This window comes from Pseudophryne corroboree, chromosome 1 (assembly GCF_028390025.1).
Source record: "Pseudophryne corroboree isolate aPseCor3 chromosome 1, aPseCor3.hap2, whole genome shotgun sequence".
Lineage (NCBI taxonomy): Eukaryota > Metazoa > Chordata > Amphibia > Anura > Myobatrachidae > Pseudophryne > Pseudophryne corroboree.
Genome location: NC_086444.1, coordinates 806,799,978 through 806,827,233, shown reverse-complemented (window position 1 = coordinate 806,827,233; position 27,256 = coordinate 806,799,978). Strand labels below are relative to the sequence as shown.

Here is a 27,256-nt window from a genome sequence, read left to right as displayed (position 1 = left end):
GAAAGTTGATTTAATTAGTAAATGTTACACAACAAAATGACTAGCACAATATGGGCCACCGCAGACCAACAGGAAGTGTATTTACCAATCACTGTAACTCCGGTACGCTGCAGTGTGCAGTGCCATGGCTCAGCACCGGCCCACTGGGCCATGCCCTGAGCCCAATAGGAAAATTCACCTGTGCCTTATTGGCAGATAAGATTCTAATTCAGGCAGTTATCAACTGTCCCTGTTACTCCAACACAAATAATGTCAAGTACATGCTTATCTATTTGGTTTATGATTAAATGTAAATAGTTATATTTTGTGTGTTTTCATTTAACAAATAAAGGGGCAGATGTATTAAGTCTGGAGAAAGGATAAAGAAGTGATAAAGCAGTGATAAGTGGAAGGTGATAACGCACCAGACAATCATTATGAGTTTGAAAAATGACAGGAGCTGACTGGCTTGTGCGTTATCACCTTGCACTTATCACTTCTTTATCCCTTCACCAGGCTTAATACAACTGCCCTAAAGTTTGCAAAGCAGTATCATTTAAAATACCATATAACTACCTTAAAATACCCTCTGTATTAAAATATTGATTGTTAGGTCACCTATTGTATGTTATAGTAAATTCAAGGCTTAAAGAGAAATAGTTTGACTCACCATCATCTGGGTGCCCCCGGGACTTTTCATGGTAGGAATCTTGCCTTCTTGATATCTAACAAATACATAAAACCAGGCATTATATTTATGACATTTGTATATGCATTCATTGTAAACCTTAATTTAACACTGTAATAAATACATCTCTCTCAAGTGCAGCCTTTCTTGATTGTGTTGACATTCAGCATGTCAACACTGATTTTATGTCAACACTGTTGAAATGTCAACACAGTCTTTTTACTGTCATATACTTAACCCTAATGCTAACCCTAATCTTAACTATAAGCTTAATGGAAACACCAATATTAAAATGTGGACATTCTGTCAATGTTGACATGTTGCAGGCGTCGGCACTAATGTCGTCATTTTAACCATGTCAACATCATCAATGCCGATTTTCTGCTGTCAACACTATATATATATATATATATATACATACATACATACATATATATATATATATATATATATACTTTCTGATTAGATATATTTTTTAAAAGACAGCTATATGTTGGGTTTACAAATTACCATACATGACAGAGTGCATAGAAAAAAGTCTAAACTGTTTCCAATGGCTGCTACTTTCCTATCTAGTCTATAAAGCGTTATTTGGGTGTGGCATAATGAAAATGATTTTTGTCACATTTCAGTATACAAAGACATAAAATTAGGTGCTATTTTGAGTACCGGTAAAAGAAAGACGTGCAAACAAATCTGCATTTGGCTTATCTTTTGCATGGGCAAAAACGATTGAAAGCACAGATTATAAAACTAATCATACTGTAGCTGCATTGTGACAAGTAATTATATATAAAGTCTTATACAACTAGATTTTATTGTGCTAAGTGCAATGAATGCATGTAAAGCATCTGCAAGCTGACTGATCTTGTATGCTATATATGAAGTTGTGTGTCACTGTATTTGCATAACTACTGGTGTTGTTGAGAATGGGCAAAGAACAGTGTGCAATGTATACTAAATCTCTGTACTTTACATAAGTGAGGGATGATGCTAATTTGCTAAAATGTTACAAAAAGTGTATCGAAAATCAGTGAAGGTCAATTACATGGCCCATCTGATATGTACTGTTAAACACTAATGTGCTTGCATGTTACTCCCAACACATAACAAGGTGCTCACCTTCTCTCCATTCCTAAGAGATACCTCTGCAAACCAGAATTGCACCTTGGTGTGGGAGAGAAGGAAGACAAATTTGTAGAGGCACACTCTGCAGAACTGTAATTGTCACATCAAATCTATATTCCTACCTCAGTACCACCCTCCCTATAACAAGGTATTCGGGTTTAGCTTTAATAAAGTAATTATGTCTATAGTGCAACTGTCAAGTTTGCTTTTGTAAAGCTTTTAATCACATTGCTCAGAGTGTACCTGGAGAACACTACTCCACAGAACTGCACCATGGACCCACTCTTACTAAATGTATAAGACGAGACCCGAAGAACAAAATATAAAATTAAATAGAATGAAAAAGCCCCATAAAATGATCTTCTCTATCCCTGTATCCTATTTTCATATTCTATCTTTTGCATATGCAAATATAATTTCTTCACTGCCCTGCAGAACTATATGCACCAGTGCGCCACCCCTGCCTGGAGCCCCCTCTGCAAACTCCTGTTCTCTGGCAAATGCTGTCATCTCACTCTGTACACCCTGGTAAATGCCTGATGTTCTGTAAATCGATTTGTACAGTGACGGCAGCCAGGTCCCAATTTATTTTTGCACTTTATAAAGTACCTGCGGCATGTGCCACTAATGAAAGCTAGAGATGTGACATGCATATTCCATGATGTTAAAACTAGGATGTAAATAAAATGCTTTAGGTCAAAATCTTTTGATAATTATGGACTTTAGATAGTGTTATATTTTTCAACATTGTTACCTGTATACCTTTACAGTACTATAACCTTATACTATATATCCAGTAGTTCCTTTCTTACTATAGCTTTTCCTTTCTTTCTCACACAAAATAGTTGGCATACTCATAATTTATTATCATATCTTTATATCAACCTAAATCTGATGATACCTGTTACCATTTGCTGCAGAGCATCTAATACTTAAAAACTAACAGAAACTCAGTTTCTACTCACAGCAACCGATAACTAACAAAGGATACAGATAGAGAAAGGTGCTAATTCACTTTTCACTATATTCATTGGGTATAGATGGCTAATCTAATTTCCAGCTGGACTTTAAACCTGGATCTCAGCAAAACAATTGTCATCAACTGTACGTCACTGTTTTCCTGTTTTGATTATGTGCATATGTACTCTGTAATTGGGCGCTGCGGAACCCTTGTGGCGCCATAAATAAAGGATAATAATAATAATAATAATAATAATAAAAACCTGTACATCCCCATCTATCTCCAGCTATGGCCTAACAGTAGCAAGCAGAACACGTTTCACTCTTTAAGAAGCAGTCTGTGAATTGTAAATGATGAGAACAGCATAGTGCTTACTTACAGATGTGACTAGACCAGTCTATGTTATATAGGCATGGAAGCTAAACTAGTCTTCAAGAAAACATATAGGGTTAAAGTCACTCTTACTGTAAGCAGAATGGCAGAAGGCTACACTTTTACACATATAGGGGTAGTATTTTCTTTCAAACATAATTTTTGGAGTTGTCATCTAATAATATCCCCAACAAAGGGATAATGTACACCCAGGGAAGGCCCAAACCATTCTTGCTCCAGCAGACAGACTTCTACTGATAGAAAAAACAGAGATTTCCGCACAGGTACCATACGACTATATCCCCATCTATTGTATTAATTTCTAGATGTGTCTAAAGGGGGGGATGTGCTACCCGCTACCTAGAACCAGTATTTTACCAAAAAGAAAACAAAAAAGAAAGGTAGTTCTGTGGTGCACTTAGTCGATGAATTTAACAGTTTTATTTTTATTATTAAAACGTAACTTTTATTGGTATCATAAAATATATACTCTTCCCACTTGTCTATAAAAAAGCGAAATATTAAAATGTAGAGATAGAAAGAAATGAAATAATAAAATCTGGCGTTAGAGCACCCGATATTTCTCCTGTACTTATTAAATATTCGATCCAAATACCGATAGTATTAATGTGTCTGACCTATAATGATATATTAATTAAAATACTCTAAATATATCCTAAAGTGATCTATTAGTCGTGTCCTCCCACCTCTTATAAACCAATCCGAATGTGTGGTTATGAGGTAATTACAGGAAGGGTATATATAGATCACTCAATATTGAGTGGATAATATGCAGTACAGTTTAGTTGTCCTTTCAATTCAGTGATGTGTTTCCTCATGCAATGCTATGAGGTTGATACAATGTATTATGTTCAATCATTCACTGTTGCAAACTGACTGAGCGGATCACTGTAGCAGTATTGTGACGAATGGGCTGTTCACTCACTCCTCTTATGCCTTGATCTAGAGCATATTCCCAAATCAGTACATCTGTAATAATAATGTGCTGTGGTATGATAATACGGGGTTATCCCATTCGCAGTTCCTGCCTAAATGTGATCTTAGAGTGTGTATTGTCCCTTGGTGTTTGATAATTGGAGCTCGTGTAGGACTGCAGAGACTTAATTTATAAGTATACAGTCCTACATAGGACACTCGCAGACGTGTTAATAGTAATGTTATGTCAGTTTAAATATCAAATCTTTCCTCTATATAACTGTGACGTGTATGGTCCCAATCCGCGGATTGGGACCATACACGTCACAGTTATATAGAGGAAAGATTTGATATTTAAACTGACATAACATTACTATTAACACGTCTGCGAGTGTCCTATGTAGGACTGTATACTTATAAATTAAGTCTCTGCAGTCCTACACGAGCTCCAATTATCAAACACCAAGGGACAATACACACTCTAAGATCACATTTAGGCAGGAACTGCGAATGGGATAACCCCGTATTATCATACCACAGCACATTATTATTACAGATGTACTGATTTGGGAATATGCTCTAGATCAAGGCATAAGAGGAGTGAGTGAACAGCCCATTCGTCACAATACTGCTACAGTGATCCGCTCAGTCAGTTTGCAACAGTGAATGATTGAACATAATACATTGTATCAACCTCATAGCATTGCATGAGGAAACACATCACTGAATTGAAAGGACAACTAAACTGTACTGCATATTATCCACTCAATATTGAGTGATCTATATATACCCTTCCTGTAATTACCTCATAACCACACATTCGGATTGGTTTATAAGAGGTGGGAGGACACGACTAATAGATCACTTTAGGATATATTTAGAGTATTTTAATTAATATATCATTATAGGTCAGACACATTAATACTATCGGTATTTGGATCGAATATTTAATAAGTACAGGAGAAATATCGGGTGCTCTAACGCCAGATTTTATTATTTCATTTCTTTCTATCTCTACATTTTAATATTTCGCTTTTTTATAGACAAGTGGGAAGAGTATATATTTTATGATACCAATAAAAGTTACGTTTTAATAATAAAAATAAAACTGTTAAATTCATCGACTAAGTGCACCACAGAACTACCTTTCTTTTTTGTTTTCTTTTTGGTAGACTTCTACTGATGTCAGAGAATGGGTAAAGGCTACAGCCAATGTAAAACATGTGCTGATGCCACATGAGAGGAGGAACTAATGTGCTAAGTAATTATAGAGCATAAGCTACATTACAAGGTAACTCAGCAAACTGTAGTATATATTATGTAAACGTAAAATTATATATATATATATATATATATATTAACCAGTCATTTTGGCACCTCTTACTATTTGTCATACTGAAGCTTGGACTGGCACTGGTGTCCGCATCAAACATAAAGAGAAAAAACACATACAGATGTATATATAAGTAGCATAGACCCTATCAATGAAAATGTCCTATTAATGATGCATTTCCTTCCTGTACTGAAGCCAGGTATAAGATATATGTTTACTAAACGAACGGTACTACCATCTGACAGCAATTACAGAGTTTGTATCTGTTCATTAATTCACTTCCTGGCTGTTGGTAGTCCCAGATGTGTGCAAATAAATACTATCCTTTCAGTTGTGTTTTAGTTTTCGTTAACTGTGGCTTTTGACTTCATATTTATTACAGGATATACTTTGTAGCCTGAAATAAATTGAAATGAAGTGTTAAGCAAGGTACAGATAGCTGCATATATGTCATGAATATATATGTCTGATAAGTGGACATTTCCAAATGACCTTGTGTTAAAAACACAATATTTGAAAGGATATATGTCAGGAATTCCTAATGTTTTATGCATCTGGTAATGAGAGAAAACATAGCCATTTGACATTTTTATTGGCATCAGATAAAAAAGGTTACCCTGTAAGTATACATGGAGCAAATCTGTATACCTGTGATATAACTCATATAGACACCAAGGAGTTGTTATCTTGCTCAGTCTAGTAGCAGTTTGACTAATAAGAGTAAAGAATTAAGTGATGCTTAATCCTTTGGTTATAAAATAATGATAGGACATGAAAGAAATTATCTATAAAACATGATTTTGAATGGTGATTTGGGCATACTTGTAAACCATGATCAATCTTCACTACTCACATCCACCAAACCTAATTAATTTCTTTAGTCAAAACAGACTTTTTCTGTCTACTTTGAATTGAATTGATCAACATCTAGGGGGAGATGTATAAAACATTGGAGAGCCGACAACTTTGCTTCCTGGCTTCCTCACTTCCTCTCTTCTGACATTCCCACCATTATCCTAGGCGATTTCAACATCCCTATTGACATCCCCACACAATCCCCTGCCTCTAAACTCCTTAACCTCACCTCTTCACTTGGTCTCTCCCAGTGGACCTCCTCACCCTCCCATGTGAATGGGAGCTCACTGGATCTGGTCTTCACTCACCGCTGTGATATATCTGATTTTTCCAACTCCCCATTTCCCCTCTCTGACCACCACCTGCTCTCCTTTAACCTATCTCTCTCGACTTCCCCATCTCTACCTCCTAAGGCTACCATCACTAAGCGTAACATTGAAGCTATTGACACCACATTCCTTTCCTCCCTGTTTGACTCACTTCTCTCTCCTATTCTCTCTCGCTCATGCCCTGAACAAGCCACTTCCACATACAATGCTTCCCTTACTTCTGCTCTTGACTCTGTTGCTCCACCAACCACTATTCACCCTCGCAAATTAATACCTCAACCCTGGCACACCAAATGCACCAGATATCTGCAAAAATGCTCACGTACTGCTGAGCGACACTGGAGGAAATCATGCTCTAAGGCAGACTTCCTCCATTTCAAACTTATGCTCTCATCCTTCAGTGCTGCCCTTTCTCTTGCTAAACAGTCATACTTCAAGAACCTCATCTCCTCCCAGTCTTCCAACCCCCGGCGCCTCTTTGCCACTCTCAACTCACTCCTCTGCCCACCTCCACCTCGTCTCCCTTCCTCACTCTCTGCTCTTGACTTTGCCACTTACTTCACATCCAAAATTGACTCCATACATCAGGACATCACATCACACCAGACCATCAGTAACCAGCCTTCTCCCATCCCTTACCAACCCTCCCCATCCCTCGCACCAACTCTGTCATCTTTCTCCCATGCATCTGGAGAGGAAGTCATGGCCCTCATTCGTTCCTGTCCCCTCACCACCTCCCCACTTGACCCTATCCCCTCCCGCCTCCTCCGCCACCTCTCTTCTTCTGCTTGTTCCCATCTTTCCCACCTTCTCAATCTCTCCCTCTCATCAGGCACTGTCCCCTCTGCCTTCAAGCACGCACTCATCTCTCCTATTCTTAAAAAACCTACCCTTGATCCAAACACTCTCTCCAACTACCGACCCATCTCTCTCCTCCCTTTTGCCTCCAAACTCCTTGAGCGTATTGTCTACAACCGCCTTACTTCCTTTCTTTCCTCACACTCACTGCTTGACCCATTCCAATCTGGCTTCCGTCCTCTCCACTCCACTGAAACTGCCCTTACAAAAGTATGCAATGATCTCCATGCTGCTAAATCTAAGGGACACTACTCTCTACTTACTCTACTTGATCTCTCTGCTGCTTTTGACACTGTGGACCATCCTCTCCTACTGCAAATCCTTCACTCCATTGGTCTGCGTGACACTGCCCTCTCTTGGTTGTCGTCCTACCTTTCTGACCGTTCATTCTCTGTCTCCTCTCATGACTCCACCTCCCCCTCACTTCCACTAACTGTAGGGGTACCCCAAGGTTCTGTCCTTGGTCCTCTTCTCTTCTCTCTCTATACGTCCTCCCTAGGTAAGCTCATTAGTTCTTTTGGTTTCCAATATCATTTCTATGCTGATGACACTCAAATCTATCTTTCCTCTCCAGACCTCTCCCCTACTCTCCTCACTCGTATTTCCAACTGTCTCTCTGCTATCTCTTCCTGGATGTCCCAGCGCTTTCTTAAACTTAACATGTCTAAGACCGAGCTGATCATCTTCCCTCCCTCATGCATAACCTCACCTCCTACAATCTCATTATCTATTGATGGCACCAGTGGCGGATTTAGGGGGGGGGCACCAAGGCACGTGCCCCCCCTGTCATTTTTAGTGCAGACTGACATGCGGACGAGCGTCCGCATGTCAGTCTGCGGTCTCGTTTCGTCCCCTGCTGTTAGGAGGGACACGGAGGGCACAGTGCGCGCCTCTCCTGTGTCCCTCCTGGGTCTCCGGCGGCCGCGGGTCTCATAAAGGAAGTGCCGTTCGTGAGCACTTCCTTTATTACAGTGACCCGCGGCCGCCGGAGACACAGGAGGGACACAGGGAGGCGTGCACTGTGCCCTCCGTGTCCCTCCTAACAGCAGGGGAGCGGGGGGAGCAGCGGCGGCGGCGGAGGAAGGGGGGGGACGGGGGACGCACGCACTGGGGGGGAATATCTGGCACTGGGGGCATATTTGGCAGGGAGGGGGGGGGAGAATATCTGGCACTGGGGACATATATGGCACTGGGGGGAATATCTGGCACTGGGGGCATATCTGGCACTGGGGGGGTATCTGGCACTGGGGGCATATGTGGCACTGGGGGGGGGATATCTGGCACTGGGGGGAATATCTGGCACTGGGGGGATATCTGGCACTGGGGCATTGTCTGGCACTGGGGGCATATGTGGCACTGGGGGGGGGAATATCTGGCACTGGGGCATATGTGGCACTGGGGGCATATATAGCACTGGGGGGGGGGGCGATATCTGGCACTGGGGGCATATGTGGCACTGTCTGGGAATATCTGGCACTGGGGGTATATGTGTACCTGGCACATGGGGGGGGGCTATATTTGGCACTGGGGGCATGTGAGTACCTGGCACCGTGGGGGAATATCTGGCACTGGGGACATATGTGGCACTGGGAGCACAGCCCTAGCAACAAGGACTACCTCCTAGCAACGAGCATGGCACCCAGTGCATGAAACCCCTGGCAACGAGCATGACACCCAGTGCATGAAACCCCTGGCAACGAGCATGACACCCAGTGCATGAAACCCCTGGCAACGAGCATGACACCCTGAGCATGAAAACCCCTGGCACCGTGCATGGAACCAAGAGCATGAAACCCCTGGCAACGAGCATGACACCCAGTGCATGAAACCCCTGACAACGAGCAGGTATTTGAAAAGTAATTAGAAGCCTTACTGTAGGACTTAATGTGTAATGGGCATTACGGTGTGTGGCATAATGTATCACGGACATTGCGGTGTGTGTCATAATGTGTCACAGGCATTACGGTGTATGGTATACTATATCGCTGGCATTGTGATATGTGGTATAATGTCTCAGGGTCATTGCAGTGTGTGGCATAATGTATCACGGACATTGCGGTGTGTGTCATAATGTGTCAGGCATTACGGTGTGTGGTATACTATATCACGGGCATTGTGGTATGTGGTATGTCTCAGGGTCATTGCAGTGTGGCATAATATATAACGGGCATTGCGGTGTGTGGCATAGGGTATAACGGGCATTGCGGTATGTGTCACAGGCATTACGGTGTATGGTATACTATATCACGGGCATTGTGGTATAATGTCTCAAGGTCATTACAGTGTGTGGCATAATGTGTCACAGGCATTGTATGTGCTATAATGTATCGGGCATTGCAGTGTGTGGTATAATGTATCACGGACATTGCAGTGTGTGTCATACTGTGTCACAGACATTGTATGTGCTATAATGTATCAGGGGCATTGCAGTGTGTAGCATAATGTATAACGGGCATTGCGATTCCTGTCATAATGTGTCACAGGCATTACGGTGTGTGGCATAATGTGTCGGGGGCATTACAGTGTGTGCATATTGTGTCATGTGCATTATTGTGTGTGGAATAATGTCTAAGGGCCATTGCAGTATGTGGAATAATGTATACTGGGCATTACTATAAGGAGGAAAAATGACAAATAATGTAAGGGGCATGAATCAGGATTATTTTTCTTTCCTGTGGTGGCCAACGTCTGGGCGTGCAGGTTGCAAAACTGGGGTATAAGGTAGTCTTTTCCTGCAATACCACGCCCATTCAAACGAAGCCACGCCCATTCCAACGAAGCCACGTCCCTTATGGTGCCCCCCCTGTAATTTTTTTCTGGATCCGCCCCTGGATGGCACGACTATCTCCTCTAGCCCCCAAGTACGCTGTCTTGGAGTAATCCTTGACTTCTCCCTCTCCTTCAAACCACACATTCAGCACCTCTCACAAACCTGCCGTTTTCATCTAAAAAATATTTCCAGGATCAGACCCTTTCTGACCCAGGATGCTACTAAGACTTTTATCCACTCACTGGTCATCTCCAGACTGGACTACTGTAATCTCCTCCTGACTGGCATTCCTGACAAATACCTTTCTCCACTCCAATCTATCCTCAATGCTGCTGCCCGGCTCATTTTCCTCACCAAACGCACTACGTCCACCTCTCCTCTCTTACTAGACCTCCACTGGCTCCCCTTCCCTTTCAGAATCCATTTCAAGCTTCTCACACTTGCTTACAAAGCCCTCACCCACTCCTCTCCCATCTACATCTCTGATCTTATCTCGCTTTACACTCCCACCCGTCCTCTTCGCTCTGCTAATGCTCGCCAACTCTCCTGCCTACGGATTAATTCCTCCTACTCCTACCTCCAAGATTTTTCACGTGCTGCACCACTTCTCTGGAATTCCCTACCTCTCCCCCTCAGACTCTCCACCTCTCTACAAAACTTCAAACGGGCTCTCAAGACCCACTTCTTCACCAAACCCAGCCAAATCTCATCCTAAACCTCTGTTCCACGCTCTCTATGTACCCCATCTGTCTCACTCCTGTCTGTCTACCCCTCCCCTTTAGAATGTAAGCTCTCACGAGCAGGGCCCTCTTCCCTCATGTGCTTACTCTTTTCTTACTTTAATAATCTTCAGCTGCACCAAATCCAGCAGTCTTCTGCCACCTGATACTTATTCCAGTGTCATCTGCTGGTGTAGCTATGTTTATTTACCCTGTACTTGTCCTATATTGTCGTCAACTGTAAGTTGCTGTTTTCCTGTTTGATTATTTGTTTATGTACTCTGTAATTGGGCGCTGCGGAACCTTTGTGGCGCCATATAAATAAAGGATAATAATAATAATAATAATAAAGGGGGAGATTTATCAAAGATTGGAGTGAGATAAAGTACCAACCAATCAATCAGCTCCTGTCATTTTTCAAACGCAGCCTGTAAAATGACAATTAAGAGCTGATTGGTTAGTGATCTCTCTCCACTATATCTCTCTTCAAGCTTTGATAAACCTCCCCTAAGTACCAGCCAATCAGCTCCTATCTCTCCTACTACAGGCTGTTTTATAAATTATGGTCAGGAGCTAACTGGTTGGTAGTTTATCTCTCTCCACTGTATCTCTCTCTCCAAGGTTTGGCACATCCTCCCCCCTTTTATTAATTATTTAATTTGTCACAAGCTGCAAACAATGGGCAAGAAGTGGATTTACAGCTATGCCTTTTGGTCAAGCCAATCCGTTCTGAAGCTGACCAGACACAAGTACGGAAGAGCTGAACATAAATGCACAATTGAATCTGCACTTATAACTGATTAGGTGTAAAGGACTGTAACAGAGAGCTCTCATGTAGGTAAAGTTGAGTGAGGACATGTGGGTGCAATTGTGGGCTATAGAGAGTTGGACAGAAAAGAAAATGTGCCTGTTTTCAGAGGTATATTGTACATCTAATATAAGCTGGTGCATATGCAGGCACACAGCAATATACTTACAACTCTGTATATGGGGAAAAATACATATACTGTATGTGCATGCAATGTGCCAGCATGTTACTATCCAATATGGCCACCCACGTGGCCAGTTTGCACCCTGGGCAATGCATCAGGCTTGGCCCCTGGGAGGTTAGCATTAAAAAATAAAATCCCCTTTCATTAGTCGATTCAAATCATGTTACAACATCTTAAAAAAGTGTAGTAAGAATACAAGCAGACCATTAGGCACCAGGGGAAATGGGTTCTGCTGTAAGGCCTGCATAAATATATGTAAAAGGCATTATTGTGTTTGAGCTTGCCCACAATTATATCCACCTAAATTAAATGCATGCAATCAGCCTTCTAACAAACTGAAATCAAAGCTACTTAGTCAGACATGTTATGCTGTAATATTAAAATACTTAAATGTTGTGAATTTCCAATACATTAAGTGTGTCATACTTAGCAGACTAGAGGAATGCTAAGGTTTAATACAACCTGTCACCGATGTATTGATGTAATTATTAGTTACAATTCTGATACTGTTTTAGATAATGTGTATAATATTTCTTATTCCAGGACCAGCATAGACCAGGAAACAGTATAAGAATAACATGATTCCAACTCCATCATAATAAAAATCTGCATTTAAGCTGCCAATAAATTGTAAAAACCAAGGCAGATTTAAGGACACTAGTAGCCCACCAAATGGGAGGCCTGCGCTAGAGTATGGGTGTTGGACATAATCTCCCAAAAACCATCAGCAACCTGGGATTAAATGAACAGGCTGCATTAACCATGTAGAGCTTTATTTAGGTGTGTATCATGTTCGTGGGACATTCATACAAACATTGTATGTGAGGAAGATATAATACAGTCATGATGGTTTATACTTACTACCAAAGACGTCTTACTATGATAATGTTTGAAATGTTGGCTAGCACTGTCCTCCTTCTGTCACAATACTTACTCTATGCACTCAATGGCATCAGGTTTCCACTTATACATGGAAGATAATATTTTACTTGATCCAGCAATCGCATTTTACTACATTTACTTTGATATAATCAGATATTTGGCAATCAATCCAACCTTCATTGACTTGTCTCATTTATTTACTTTGACAGACGCTAACATTTCTTTATTAGAAATCTAGCTGGCTTATAAAAACACATTGCCATTTAGGTTCTAGATAATACTGCTATCCTAGATCAAATACGCACATACAATATTTCTGAGTGCTAATTTGCAAAATATGGCAATATGCCCATCATTAAGTGTAGTCCATCATGTTACACCTGTAACTTGCCTAACATGTGTGTGACACAGATGAAATGTAACACATAGATGAAATGTGACACATAGGAAATGTCTATGATTCATGCCAAATGTGAAAATAAGAGTTGTCTTTTAGCAAGGAATGGTGATTCGACCGAAAGATCTGCATCATATGGGAACTGTACCTAACACAAAAATGGTTAACATTTATCTACCGATTAAAATATCTCCAATATAGGGTAATATATCAAAGGTCAATAATGCATACCTTATATTATGTAATAATATAAAGTATATGAATACACTATCAACTATAAGTTATGAGTTTATCTATTCATTTACATTATTAAAACAGAGCCATGTAAATGATATTAAAATTTTTTTTGGCATCTAAAGGTATAAATGTAAAAGAAAGTCCTATAGATTGATTTTATTTACTACACAATTATACCATGCATCATCAGAACATGGTGCGTTTCTGAAGCTCCCGCTGACTGACACTTCATTTGTAGATAAATGTAAATGAACAATTATCATACATGATCCTTGTTTACGCTGCAGTTCAATCCCTATTTTAAAGCTTACAGCATATGGAATGAACTGTTGCTACCCAGTGACTAACGTATGCACCAATATAACACATATAACGTTTAGATATTCTACACTTGGGCTTTATTGTTCTCTATTCAGAGAGTATAAAAAGGATGATTAATCATTTGCATTTGATTTGCATAATACTATCTATACATTTAATTATCCTGTTATTCAGTATTTATCAGATTTAAAGGGTATTGTATATAGAAAATAGCAGTTTAATAGTTTGTTTGTACAGAAATTGTATTTTAAATAAAGCTAAATAAATACAAAGGAAACGGTTACATATCCTGTCAGCATTTTGTGTAATCAGCATGTATTTTAGTATATTGCTTGATACGATACATTGTAAGAAGTATAAGTCCTAATTTAAAAAAATAGATTTTGAGACATATGTTTGGCTCATTTAACTTCACAGGAGGGCACGAGACTTCTGTGAACTTTCTCTCCATGTCTGGACATAGCCCTGTGATGTCTGGCTGTTGTTGTTTTGTGCTGTCACAGTTCCACACAGAGGGAGGGAGGGGTTATACTATTGCCCATAAAAAGTGAAAGCTGTTTATTCAATTACCACTTGGATAATTAGCTATTCCCTACATATATGTATACACTAGACACAGCTTGATGTTCTGGTGGGGTTATAAGGGTTTTACACTTTCCTTGAATGGGTCGAGGTAAACAAAATTCAAAGGGCCAAGGCATGACTATATCATTACAGGGGTTAATCTTAGATTAGATAGGCTAAGAAAAGTTTACATACAGGCAAAAGAAAGCAGACACAGAGCTTCAAAAGATAACAGAGACTCCAGTTAATAAAATAGGCTCTATGCTGCCATTTCAGTTCCTTGGAATCCAATGAGCTTTTTATTTCATGTGATTTGAAAATGTAATGCAGCAATTAGCAATTTATATATGATAAACTTATGTTGCTCTGCAATTTGAGTGTCCATAAGTATTGCTCCCATTAGGAGTTCTCACAGGGCCCGGAACACATTATGTTCTGAATATACTGATTATCATATTTATCAGGTCTGGAAAGGTATTATGTTTTGGTTCAGAAACGTTAAATCTGTACTGAAAACAGGACCATTTTGTAAAAAAATGTCAGGTATTTCTGATGCCGCTATATGACATGTAAAACTTGTAGCACCAAATAGTATTATAAAAGTACATATTGGAAAGACCTATACAAAACATGGAGAGCTCATGTCCACCACTACTTACTCTATTCATTAACTTTCTGTCAGTAATTGTAACTTTCTGGAATAATATCTATTTATATAATAGGAAGGCTCATTGTGACAGCCTATGGCAAAGATGACAAAGCCTCTCATGGGATGGATTATCTGGGTGCATACAGATATCCTGCAAAAGAGGCTTGGGATTCTTCAAGAAAAACAATGGAGGTGCTCATAGACTTATGACATGCTGCTCTAATAGAGGAAATGGACAGTGTGTTGCGTCATTGTAAGACGAGTCACAAAGTAGTGATGGGGTACCGGATATAAGCCAGGGATGTGATTGTAGACATTAATAAATAAAAAAGTGATGCAGAGATCTTAGCATTCCATAAAATGATGCCCCATTCTCTCATACCCCCCCCCCCACCACCATCACCAAGAGGTAACAGTAGGGTCTGACCCTCATGCGAGATTACTTGCTACCTATAAATTGCACAGCTGTTGCCAACTGTAGCATCCTGTTCTCATTTCCTTTACTTACACAAATGTATTGTCACATTTTACTTACAAAATTAGATAAATATGTGCTAACTGTCTAAATGCAGTAAGTATACAGAACATGGAACAGAGCACATTATTCATATGTATTGCATACTTAAAAGACTAGTATTAGCTCTTTGTTGCCAACCCAGTATAGTTATTTGCCAACCCAATGTTATTTATCTGTCAAATTTTAAGGCTAATTTCACTGACACATTTGTATGTAACATTAATGTGTAAAATAAAGAGTAATCTAGAACACAGCAAAGGGTTACCAGCTCTATCCAGACCTCAATGTTACTATGGTACATGTGTAGTTGTGTAATGTCCAGCAAATGTCATATTTGCCATGATTGCTACTTTGTTTATCTGTTGACAGACAAAAATGTGACTTTTAACTGTCAGTGAATTTACTGACTGTGGGTAACAGTTATTTGTCTGAACATTCTAAATTAAATGAAACACTAGAAGAAATGTCTGTAACAGTGAGACAATTCATGATCACTCCTATTAGAAATCAGTTTTTATTATGATAAGGCCAAGATGGTAATATTCTATAAGAGGATGACCAATTGAGAATGATTGCTGTAGAAATTAATCCATCTTGGCTTTACTATTGTCTTTCTAGTATTACAATGTAGGAAATCTTTTAACAACACTCAACTTGGCAGAGTGTCATGATGTGCGAAAGAAAGCCTTATGCTATGCATGGTGTACACAGTGTTCTGGAATAGTTTCTCAACAAAATAATGACTGTTTAAAAGGTATTTACAGTAGTGAGTTGTAAATATATTCCATATCTTCCTTGCCTATTTATGTTGTTTGTATAATAGTGCATATCATGGTCGCACAGTCTCCATCACTCACATGGGAAGTAATGGTGACGCTGGGTAAGACTACAGAGGCAACTAGTTCACAGAAGGTCAAGGAAAACACTTTCTTGTGGAGCTTGAAAATTCTCATGTTTCCAGAGCTGTTTATCCACTGGCTTAGGGATATCAAATGAACGGATTCATAAATGGACCACTTTCTTCTACCATTGTGTCAGCATCTGCAGTTCTTTAGACCATTGCTTTTGTGGGTGAATGCTATGACTTGTGCATACTCTACATGTGCATAGTACATGCCTTTAATGTGGACATAAGCAGTTATCTATCTCCCATGGTTACAAACGTGCTTTCTAGTAATGAAAAGCATTACAGTGACAAAAATGACATGCAAATGAATGGTGCCCAGGATGCTAACCATACAATAGCACAGAAAATTCGGATTAACAATATAAAGCAAATACATACAATGGAGAACTAAATATCTAAACAGCAGATAAATGGATGAATTCATATTATTACCTGTCTGGTTGCTTCTTACTTATTTGTGAACTTTGTTATAGGAAAATAGTGCACCCCACACAGCTACCTTTACACACAGGAGCCATTATACCCCAGTGACCACACTCACACATCCAGGTGTCTACTGGGCATAGAACGTGCAAATACCTCATGGCTGTTGCTGTTTGGTGTGATCTCAGTCTCATTCACCAGAGAAGATTTGATATCTGCCAGGTCCCCCTCCTCCTCCGGGTGGCTGATCTCAGCATAAATCTTCTCCTTCTGGGGATCCCCCTCATCCTTGAATGGGATCATCTCATCAGTTGCACACAGCTCAGGGTCTCCACCACCTCCATTGCCTCCCCCTGCTCCAGAGAGCTGAGGCATGGCTTAGTGACAGGACACACCACTACTGTGCACAGAGGGTCAGGAAACAAACAAGAAAATGCAAAATCTCCCCCAAACCTATGCACCAAGCACCATTAGCAGGGAAATCCTAGTTATGGGAAAAGCAGATCTCTGTACCACTGGTATCCCAGCTGCAGAGGGTGTAATAACTTCTACTCAGACAGAAAGGTCTCCTTCCTCTCTGTTATCCAGGTGATCCAGGCTTCACGTGTCTAGCAGGCGCTGAGTGAGAGGCATGGGGTCACCCTGCAGACCTCTGAACTCTTTAAAGAACTTTTTGTGTGACCATCGAAACTTTCTTCTTTCCCTTTCTGAGCGTCACATGGAATGCCACAAAGAAAATACGAAGTTTGTTGTGACTGTGACTAAGATGGAAGGAGCTTTAGTCCCAGCACGGTGACTCAGTGGTGAGTAAGCCAGGAGGATGTCTGAGAAGTAGAGAGACAAGAAACTTGCCGCAATGACTCTGGTGCAGGGACAAGGCAGCGAATAATGGCCCCTCTTTGTTCTTGTGAGAAAAAAAAAAGATTATTGTAGTTTCCTCTAAGCTCTCTGCAAGTGAGACTGCTCTGAGAGTGACTGGCAGCCTGTGTGACTCGGGGAGTTTGAGTGGGAGGCTGGGCTCCTCCTCTGGACCCTCAGGTAAAACTCCAGTCTCCGCTTACCCGCAAGATCCCAAGGTTATTCCATCCTCTTGCCTGGCCCTCTCCTCTTCCCCCTTCTGGTGTCTGTGGTTCTCCGCTGGGTCAAAGTTTGGGCACACTGTGGCTGGAAGTCAGTAAAACTCCTGCACTAGCTGTAGGATGGGAGTGGGAGAAGGCAGGCTGTTATCCCTATGAAATGTGAAGGGGCAAGCAGTGTCTGTTTGTGTAATGTAAATGTAACATCCCCCTCCTCCTGTGCCCCCCTCCCTCTCCCCCTCTGCCTGTGTCTGCTGTGGGGAGAGATGAAAGAGAAGCCGCCGCGGTGACTGACAGCTCGCTGATAGAGGAGGGGAACCAGCTCAGCAAATGCAGGCAGGGCAGGGGGGGACACCATCACAGGGAAAGGGAGGGAGAGAGAGCAACAACTCTGCTAGGGGGAGTCAAACAGCCCAAAATGAAATACTCCTAATAGCGACAATTAAGGAAAACAGAGGAGAAAGATCTAATCAGGAGGGCAGGTGTGCACGTCTTGCAGAGGATAATCCGTCTGCGGTATAGACAGGGGGCCAGTCACTGGGTGAATGACTGATGTCATCTAAGCGCCCCCTTCAGTTTACACTGGCTGTCATATTTTACTGTAAATAGATTATGCATAAAAAGTGATACGGGTGTTCCACATAAGTCTGCAAACTTTTCTCTAATGCAAAAGTAGAAACAGTATTTTGCACACATCTTTGTGTACAGATAAAAATGTTTACAAATAGCAGCAGAACGCTGTACAGGTTTTCACAATCATATCAGCGACAACTACATCTAGAATAGATGCAGGACTCTCGTGTGTGTGTGTGTGTGTGTGTGTGTGTGTGTGTGTGTGTGTGTGTGTACACACACACACACATACAGAGAGAAGGGGGGGGGGGGAGAGAAAAGAGGGAAGGTACAGTAGGTAGGTAGATAGATAGATAGATAGATAGATAGATAGATAGATAGATAGATAGATAGATCAATCGATCCAAAAACTGTATTCAGACTATTCTAATACTCCAGTTCCTCAGGGATCCAGTAGGAGCTTTCTAATACTGGGAGAGCATTAACTAAGATCAAACAAAAATAACACCAAACAGATCCCATTTGAATGATGAACAGTAGTGCTTGATTAGAAGAGGGGATCTCAGGAGTTATTATTAGCTGAGAGAGCGGGGAGAAGCATGCTGCTAACTATGAGCTCCTGTTGGGAGAAAGGCATCTAGAATCTAGAGGTGAGCACATCCATTGCCCCTTCTTCACTGGGAGTCTGGGACCAACTGCACCTCTCACACCCACTCAACAACCCACACCAAACCAGGGTGCATTTTATTATAGCAGCATCTTTTTCACTGTCCGCATCTGTACAGCACTTAAGATAGTGTACATTCGTCTACTGATAAATATACCTGGTGTTTTAATATTAGCTACATGCAAATATATTAGAATTGTAGCATGTTGACAAGTTATCGATCATACAAAATTCTAATCTTTTATCACGAATTTTAATACAGTTTAAAAAATATGTATCTATAGTTCAATAAAAATGAATATTTACAAAACCACTATTTTAGATTTTGTAACAAAGTAGTGATGTGCCCTCTCATGATCATGCAATAAGGAAAGTGGGACTATTATACTCATTATCAGACAATAAGGAAAGTGGGGCTGTTATAAACACTGGGGTGATGACTGGCGAGATAAGGGACCAGACAGTTGTTTGTAAGTGAGTGTCACTTTACTATAGAATTTATTTTGCCAACGTAAATCCTATTTTCTCCCTCATGCTAATTGTTTGGATTTACATATTAATTTGTAGAGCACCTTTTCCCTGCCCAGACTCCACTGCAAGCTGTAAGATAGGGCAATAATATAGGCGCAATACAACGATCAGTGAGAGAAAGCTGACTGTTTTGTAAACCTTCATTATACATAAAATACAATTGATGGAAACACAAGAGAAATGATGATTATCCGTTTTCAATCACCACTAAATACATTTACTCCCCAGAAACTGTTACTTGCTATTATTACATGTATGATTAATAATATAAGTCTATATTTTTGTGTAAAACACATTAATGTCGAGATATATTTTGAGTAAACAGACAAATGCAAGTTGGTATTTTGAAACGTACTGAGTGTATATCACCAGAATTCTAAAAATAATATCAGAAATACTAGATATGGAACGATGTCATATCAGATTAATCTGTGCAATCTTATTTACCATTGGACGGAATTAAAAGCCCTATAATAAATATATGTTAACAATAAGAAAAATAAAAATAAACACGTTTATATTACAACATAACGTTATTGGTAGTGGTTACAAAATAACTGCTAATGGAGTGCTGATGATGTATTGCAACGGATATATTGTTTTGGGGTTGGGGTAAACCCCTTTGGCACTCTGATTCCAAACTGGTAAATATGCCTATAGCTAAGGCTGTAATGTGCTCTATGCACTAATGCGTTTCAGGATTGTTTTCTTCTATTTTAAGTGAAGAGGAAGTTGTAAGAGAGCAGGGTGTGCTTATTATAGGGTGAGCTGGAGTCTCATTAGAAGGGATGGTGTCTGGAGCAGCTTCCCCCTATCTCTAGTTACTAGACCCTTTCATGTGGGCTGGAGATTATCCCAGTCCCGGTTTTTTTTCTTTTGGTGTTAAGATTTTTTTTTCTATAACATACAAAAAAGGGGATAATGATTTATGTCTACAGCACCAAGTCAGGAAAGCTGGCCAGCTCAGCTGTAGACAACACAAACCTGCAGGATTCCTCGGTGCAATATTCGGGGGAGGAGAAGATACAAAGATAAGGGACTGTAGGGAAGGATGCTCATTATTATGAGAGCACGAAAGGAAAAAGCTGGAGGAAAACAGACATAATACATAAATAAATATATATATATATATATATATATATATATATATATATATATATTTTTTTTAACCGGTTTCCTTTGAAATCTCTTCTACACTTGGGCCAGATCTGTAAACGAAAAGACATCTGTAAAATGTGAGAAAAATGTTAAATGTTCCATACATTTAACAATAATTACTGTTATAAATATATGTGTAGTTTTCTGTTTTGATGTCAGTTCGTGTTAAATTGACTGTATTGCAAATATAAGCAGAACACATGATTATTGAGTTAGACAGTAGCTCCTACATATCAGATGTCAGTGAAATATACTTTCATGTAGATATTTAAGATCACGTTCATTTATATTTTCCAATATAGTGGATGATATAGTTAATTTATTAATTTGGTTTTAATACTACAGGAAAAACGTGTTTTATCAGTCACACTTAATATTAAAGTCTAGTAAAGATGACTTTCTGCTTCTGTATTTAAAGCACTTTTCTAGTAACAGGCATGTTTTAATTCATGCATGAATGTACTTCGTTTGTGTGTATAACCATTTACCAAGTTCCCTGCGTTTCTTTTATTGTTTTTTTTTTCTAGATTTTGGTTTGCAAATCCATATTATTTATTTCGGGAGACAGGTAAACAAAATGAAAGACTATATACTGCTCTTCATCATATCATGTCAGTTTATACAATTACTCATAATTCATTATTCTCTACATTCTACCGTATATGTTAGCTGTTAACTTGCATTCCATTTATTCAGGCTACTAGTATAATTACATTACATATAGAACCAAGTTACAGTTTATGTCTATGCAGCTCCATATATACCATAGTGGTTTTTAATGGGACCAAAATAGACTATATGTATATACACAATTATGGGCAGTTGTGATGACTGATTACAGGCTATGCAGTATTAATTAAAATGTACATTTCATTAGTGTGTCTTTGCTGGATGTAGTTTGAAAAATACAACATGCTTTGCTGACATGTTCGCAAAATTAATGCTATTTTTTTTTTTTTTAGGAATTAGTAAATGAACCTGACTTTCAGAATGTTGCTATGATGTCACTAGTAGTTTCCTGGCAATTGTGTTTTAAGTGAACTGAAATTAGTTTGATGTCAGACTTTATTGATATATTATTCCCAATATTCATGCCACACCTGGTCATTGATTAATACAATGAAATACTTTGATGAAACAGTTACCCTGTACAAGTAGGGTAGGGGCCATGTCACATAATTAAATAGAGGTTTCATGGTACTGGTATCCAGCGTGAACAGCTTGCAAGGTAGCAGTGGATGTATTCATAAATTATTATTATTATTATTATTATTATTATTATCCACAAGGGTTCCATAGGGCCGTGACTAGAGTTAGGAATGGAATGTGAGTGCATGTGCGGGCCTACTCTGCAGATACTTTCATTGTACCTTATAGCATTTGGCTAACCATTAAACATGCAGATTTTTAATATAAAATATATACTAACAATATTCAGTGAGGGGTATTTAAATGTAAAAAGAAAATATGAGTTTCAAAATATATTAGAACGTTTTAGCCATGTGTGAGCAGTTTATTTTCCTGTGCACATTTAGCTTCCTGTCTGTAAACTCATAAAAAGTTATTATATTGTAATGTAGAGTCTTTCTCCGTATTAGTGCACATCGGGACCTGACTCCTGGTGACATTCAACCTGGGCTGACACCCACATTTTATCATCTGTATTAAATATATGTTTAAAATGTTTATTTATTTACAATTGTAACTGCAATGAAGTATACTAGGAAAAACCTGTCAAAATCTGTGGTTATTTTATTTTAATTTGATATTTTGTAATAAGGCTTATGCTTTCGAATAAGGCTCTTACGTTTTCTTTTTTGTTTTTGCTGCAGGGGAGACATTCTGTTAACTATGCAATAAAGTATTTACTTACTTTAGGACTGATGATAGAACACCATGCACACACCAAGTCTGACACTGAACTGAGTGCCTTATGTAGATAAGGGCAATGATCCCCTTCGCTAGGTAAACAAATAAAGGGGATATTTTGAATCTAGAGGTAGAGCAAATGTTTACATTGCTCGCACATGCTCCTCCCATAGACTTTACATGGGAACTTTGCCGCTCTACAACACCTGAACCGTTACTCGAAGTTCATTTTTCTCTCTGTCTGGCACATCTTCATGGTAAGTCCTTTATTTTGATATCACAAATATATTTTTACGTTCAGCCGTTCTCTCAAAATATGTCTCACAGTAAAAAACCCTTATAGAAGTAATATATAGATAGTAAAATTGTCCAGATTTCAGTAACATAGCAAACCCATATCATTTCTGACCTGGATTCTGAGTCTCTCAAGCAGCTTTTGGAGTATAAAACAGGAGACAGCAGAGAAGAATAGCAGGCAGTGAGGTAGACCATAACTTACATACACTGTTACATATTCTCACCACTGTCACTACATGGGCATTGTACACATATGTACAATGTATATAAATGTTTCCAGATACATTACATACATGTAGAATCAACTGAGATACTTAAAGCTGCAAAGACAATTATTTTTTAATGATTGCTTCTCATATATATACATTTTAACCTGATGGAGTAAATGGGTTGGTATCGTTATACCAGCGCCTGTCATCCCGGCAGTCAGAATCCCAACTGCGGGGTACCAGAATGCTGGCAGCTGGGGCGAGTGCAAAAACCCCCCACTCTGCGGGCACGTATTCTCCCTCAGGGATGTCGTGGACACCCCAAGTGGGAGAATAGGTGTCAGTATCCCGGCGGTCAGGATCCTGGCGCCGGTATGCCTGAGCTCTGGGATCCTGACAGCCGGGATATGGAATGCATCGCGGAGCAAATAGAAAGGGGTTGAAATGTTGCTGCTGAGCCATCACTATGAAATAAGTTTGGACAAAGCACCTCCATTTACTGGTTTCTATTGCGTAATTTCATTTTGGCATGATACTGCAGTGTGCGCGTGCGTGCGCGCGCACGCACGCACGCACGCACGCACGCACGCACACACACACACACTCTATCTATCTATCTGTCTATCTATCTGGAATACATACGATTCACTGTATGCAGAATGCCGGCAGTGGGACGAGTGCTAGATATCCCCTTGCAGGCTTACTGTGCTCGCCATTCTGTGGCCACGGTTGCTCACTGCGCCTGACACAGGTTATATTCTCCCTCTATGGGTGTCGTGGTCACCCACAGAGGGGAAATAGCCTGTGTCCCCGGTATTCCAGCAGCTGCATTTTAACACCTGTGGGGATTCCAACGTCGGTATTGTGACAGGTGGGATCCCGACTGGCGGTATTTTAACAGCTTCCTATCTATCTATCTATCTATCTATCTATCTATCTATCTATCTATCTATCTATCATCTATTTATCTATCTATCTATCTATCTATCTATCTATCTATCTATCTATCTATCTATCTATCTATCTCGTGTAATTACCCCTGAGAAATACATTTTCATGAATGGGTAATGTGGAAAAATTGTAGGATGGTTAGACTTCAATTGTGTGATTTCAATCCATAATCTTTAATCACATTCATTCTGTCGCTGGGTGATGAAACGTTTTACCTAATCCAACTGGAATCAATCAATTTGTCCATCTTTCTTTTAATATATTTACTCTGTTATCACTCACATAGATGTGCTTCTATAACAATAAGAACCATTAGATTGAATAATCACATTTCTACTACATTGCCTACAATGAGAAAGTACCGATACAAATAACTTTTTTTCTGTAAGATTAATAAAAAGTAATATTTTTAATGTTTAATTATTTGTTTCTACATTTTTTTGTAGGTATTGGTAGGATAATAATGAATACAGTAGTATCTTACAGTCAACAACTTAAACTAAAAATGTTTATGTTTTGTTTGTGCATGGCATAAGAGGGGCACCACAATGGTTTAGCCATGGGAGTACAGGGAGAGCTACTGTTCCCCCTGCTGAAAATCTGTTAAAAAGAACAGTCACCTATGACTCTGCTAATCTATTATTGAAATAAACTATACCTATACCTGTAGGGCCCTCTTCCACATGTGATGGAAGAGGGCCCTACAGGTATTCTGATAGGAACTTAATAACATCTCTGCTATAATATCTGAAAATGACAGGACCCATGGCTCTGCTGTGGGAGACCTGGTTTTGTACTACAGTGGTACCTTCTGCATTCCAGTCCCCCTGACCGCAGAGAACAGAGTGTCAGTCTCCACACTGCGGTACTCCACCTACATCAGAGACTCCAAGGGACAGCAGCCCCATGCTTGGCCAACGTCTCCACTGAGGTGTATGCCCATGGAGCAGCGGTTTTCTGGTGTTCCTTGTTCTGACATCAGAGAGCCCCCGGCAATGACAACTACACATTACGCATTCTAGGTACCTGATCCCCATGCAACAATCAATACTCGTCACCTGGACCATACTGCTGTGCATAGTTCTCCATACATAAATACCTTTCAGCCGCCTAAGAAACAGGCAGAGGAGTGCTTTTACTTCAGGTATTTGAAGCTTTTGACTGAAATGCTATATGTGGTGCACAGTAGTGGACCCTCCACCCTTACTGTTCATCACTCTTCTACCCAGAAAATGTGCTTTAGATTTCAGATGTTAATAAAAAAAAAAAGATTATGCAAAATTGTGTCAATTTCAATGTGAATCATTTATTTTCAGAGAACATGACATTACCCATAATATTCAATGCTTGGCAAATTTATGTGGCTACCGAAATAAAAGAAAAAAAAAATGGTGCCTATAGTCACAAATGAATCAATTTTGTTACACAATATTGTGTGCAACTGCATAGTCTACACAGCACAGCCACAAGAAGCATCTAATCAACCAATAGGCAGAACGGGTTTAAGCCTAGGGCACACAGAGTTTGTGTGAGGGTGGGTGAGTTGTGCTTTACTTAAAACAGTTTGAGATATCGCAAAGATGCTAGGCTGAACAACCTGGCTGAACAGGGTTGTCTTAGAAGGGTTGTTTTAAAAGGGTTAATAAAATATTACGATATAGACTTACCCATGACTTATATACTGGCTATATCTGCACCATATATTGAAGGGCTGTGCTGGAATGTGACGATTGCTGTCCTTTCTTTGTAGGTAATCTATACTCATCATTTGCAGTTTGGGTCTGCTTAGAAAATACATGCTGCAGTGATATTTTATTATATTAGGTAATCTACACTGTCAATTTATATATCATAAGCTATATTGTATGCCAGGATGATACTTTATTTCAACTTTGAAATAGTTGGTAAACTCCTATCTCAGTGTTTGTTTTAGTTGAGTTTTATTGCATGCTCTGTAACTGGGGTGTTAGGCCTTGATTGCATTTATCAAACACACATGGATACTTACCATTCTTGTTTTAGAAGGATTGTTTTTAAAGGGTTAAGAAAATATTATGATATAGACTTACCCAGGACTTAAACAGGACAAAAACAGATAGAAACATCTAACCAACGTTGCAACAAAACAACCACCCTTCCTTTCATCCTCAACCAAAATCATCTGTGCATTTAAACGTATGTATATATCTTTCAAACTATAATCCTCATGACCTCTAAGATCAGAGTGCAAACAATTTTGTATAAAACCAGTTATATTGTGATTTGCATGTGACTGTACATACCTGTGTTTGTCATTTTGCTCTGTCATGCTCAGTTAACATGCAGCAGAACAACACCAGTAAACAGGCACCTGAACTTTTAACTTTAACAAGTGAAACCTTACACTCTAAGCCTAGATAAATTTGCTTTAATCTCAAACAAATCATGTACCACAAATTGATTTTCTGCATTGCACTTCCTGGAGTATTCATAGAGGCAAGTACATCATTCAATCTCCCAGCAACTCACCCCTCTGTACATGTTGCCCCTTCAATTATTAACTCTCCTCTTATTAACACTTATGAGGTTTGTACTTCCCTATATTCATTAACAATAACATCTACAACCTCTCACCATAAAAAACTATCACAAACCTCTGACACCCACATTTATCTCTCTCTTCGTTTCTGATAGCTGGTGACCAAATCCAGGACCCAACCACTTGTAACACTCACATTCACCTGATTCACAGCAACACAGAAATCCAGCTAACCTCATAAACATCACATGTCTTCCATCACCCTCCAGATCACTAAAATGTGCCTTGTGGAATGCATGCTCTGTTTGTAACAAATTAACATCCATCCATGACCTCTTCATATCTAACAACTTCAATCTGCTGGCTATAACAGAAACATGGCTCACACAATCAGACACAGCCTCCCCTGCAGCACTGTCATATGGTGGTCTCCACTTCACACACACCTCCAGGCCTGGTAACCATAAAGGAGGTGGGGGTGGATTATTACTTTTCCAATCTTTCACATACACTGTTCTACCACAGGTTCCATCACTCACATAATTTGAAGTACATTCCATCAGGGTTTACTCTCCTTTCTCTCTGCATGT

The 27,256-nt window shown here is 39.7% G+C and overlaps 1 protein-coding gene across 2 annotated transcripts in view; it reads right to left on the bottom strand.

Moving 5' to 3' along the window:
• The window catches only part of LEF1 (lymphoid enhancer binding factor 1), a 149,287-nt gene extending 130,904 nt beyond the window's left edge, over window positions 1-18,383 (bottom strand). The window contains exons 1-3 of one of the 2 annotated variants that reach the window (XM_063919132.1): window positions 16,974-18,382; window positions 1,790-1,834; window positions 650-704 (exon numbers count right to left, since the gene is read on the bottom strand). In XM_063919132.1, the coding sequence (XP_063775202.1) occupies window positions 650-704; window positions 1,790-1,834; window positions 16,974-17,192 (319 nt within the window). In that variant the 5' untranslated portion in view covers window positions 17,193-18,382. Of the gene's footprint in view, window positions 1-649; window positions 705-1,789; window positions 1,835-16,973 lie in introns of both variants that reach the window. The other variant, XM_063919139.1, reaches the window with a different exon arrangement.
• Window positions 18,384-27,256: the final 8,873 nt, after the last annotated feature.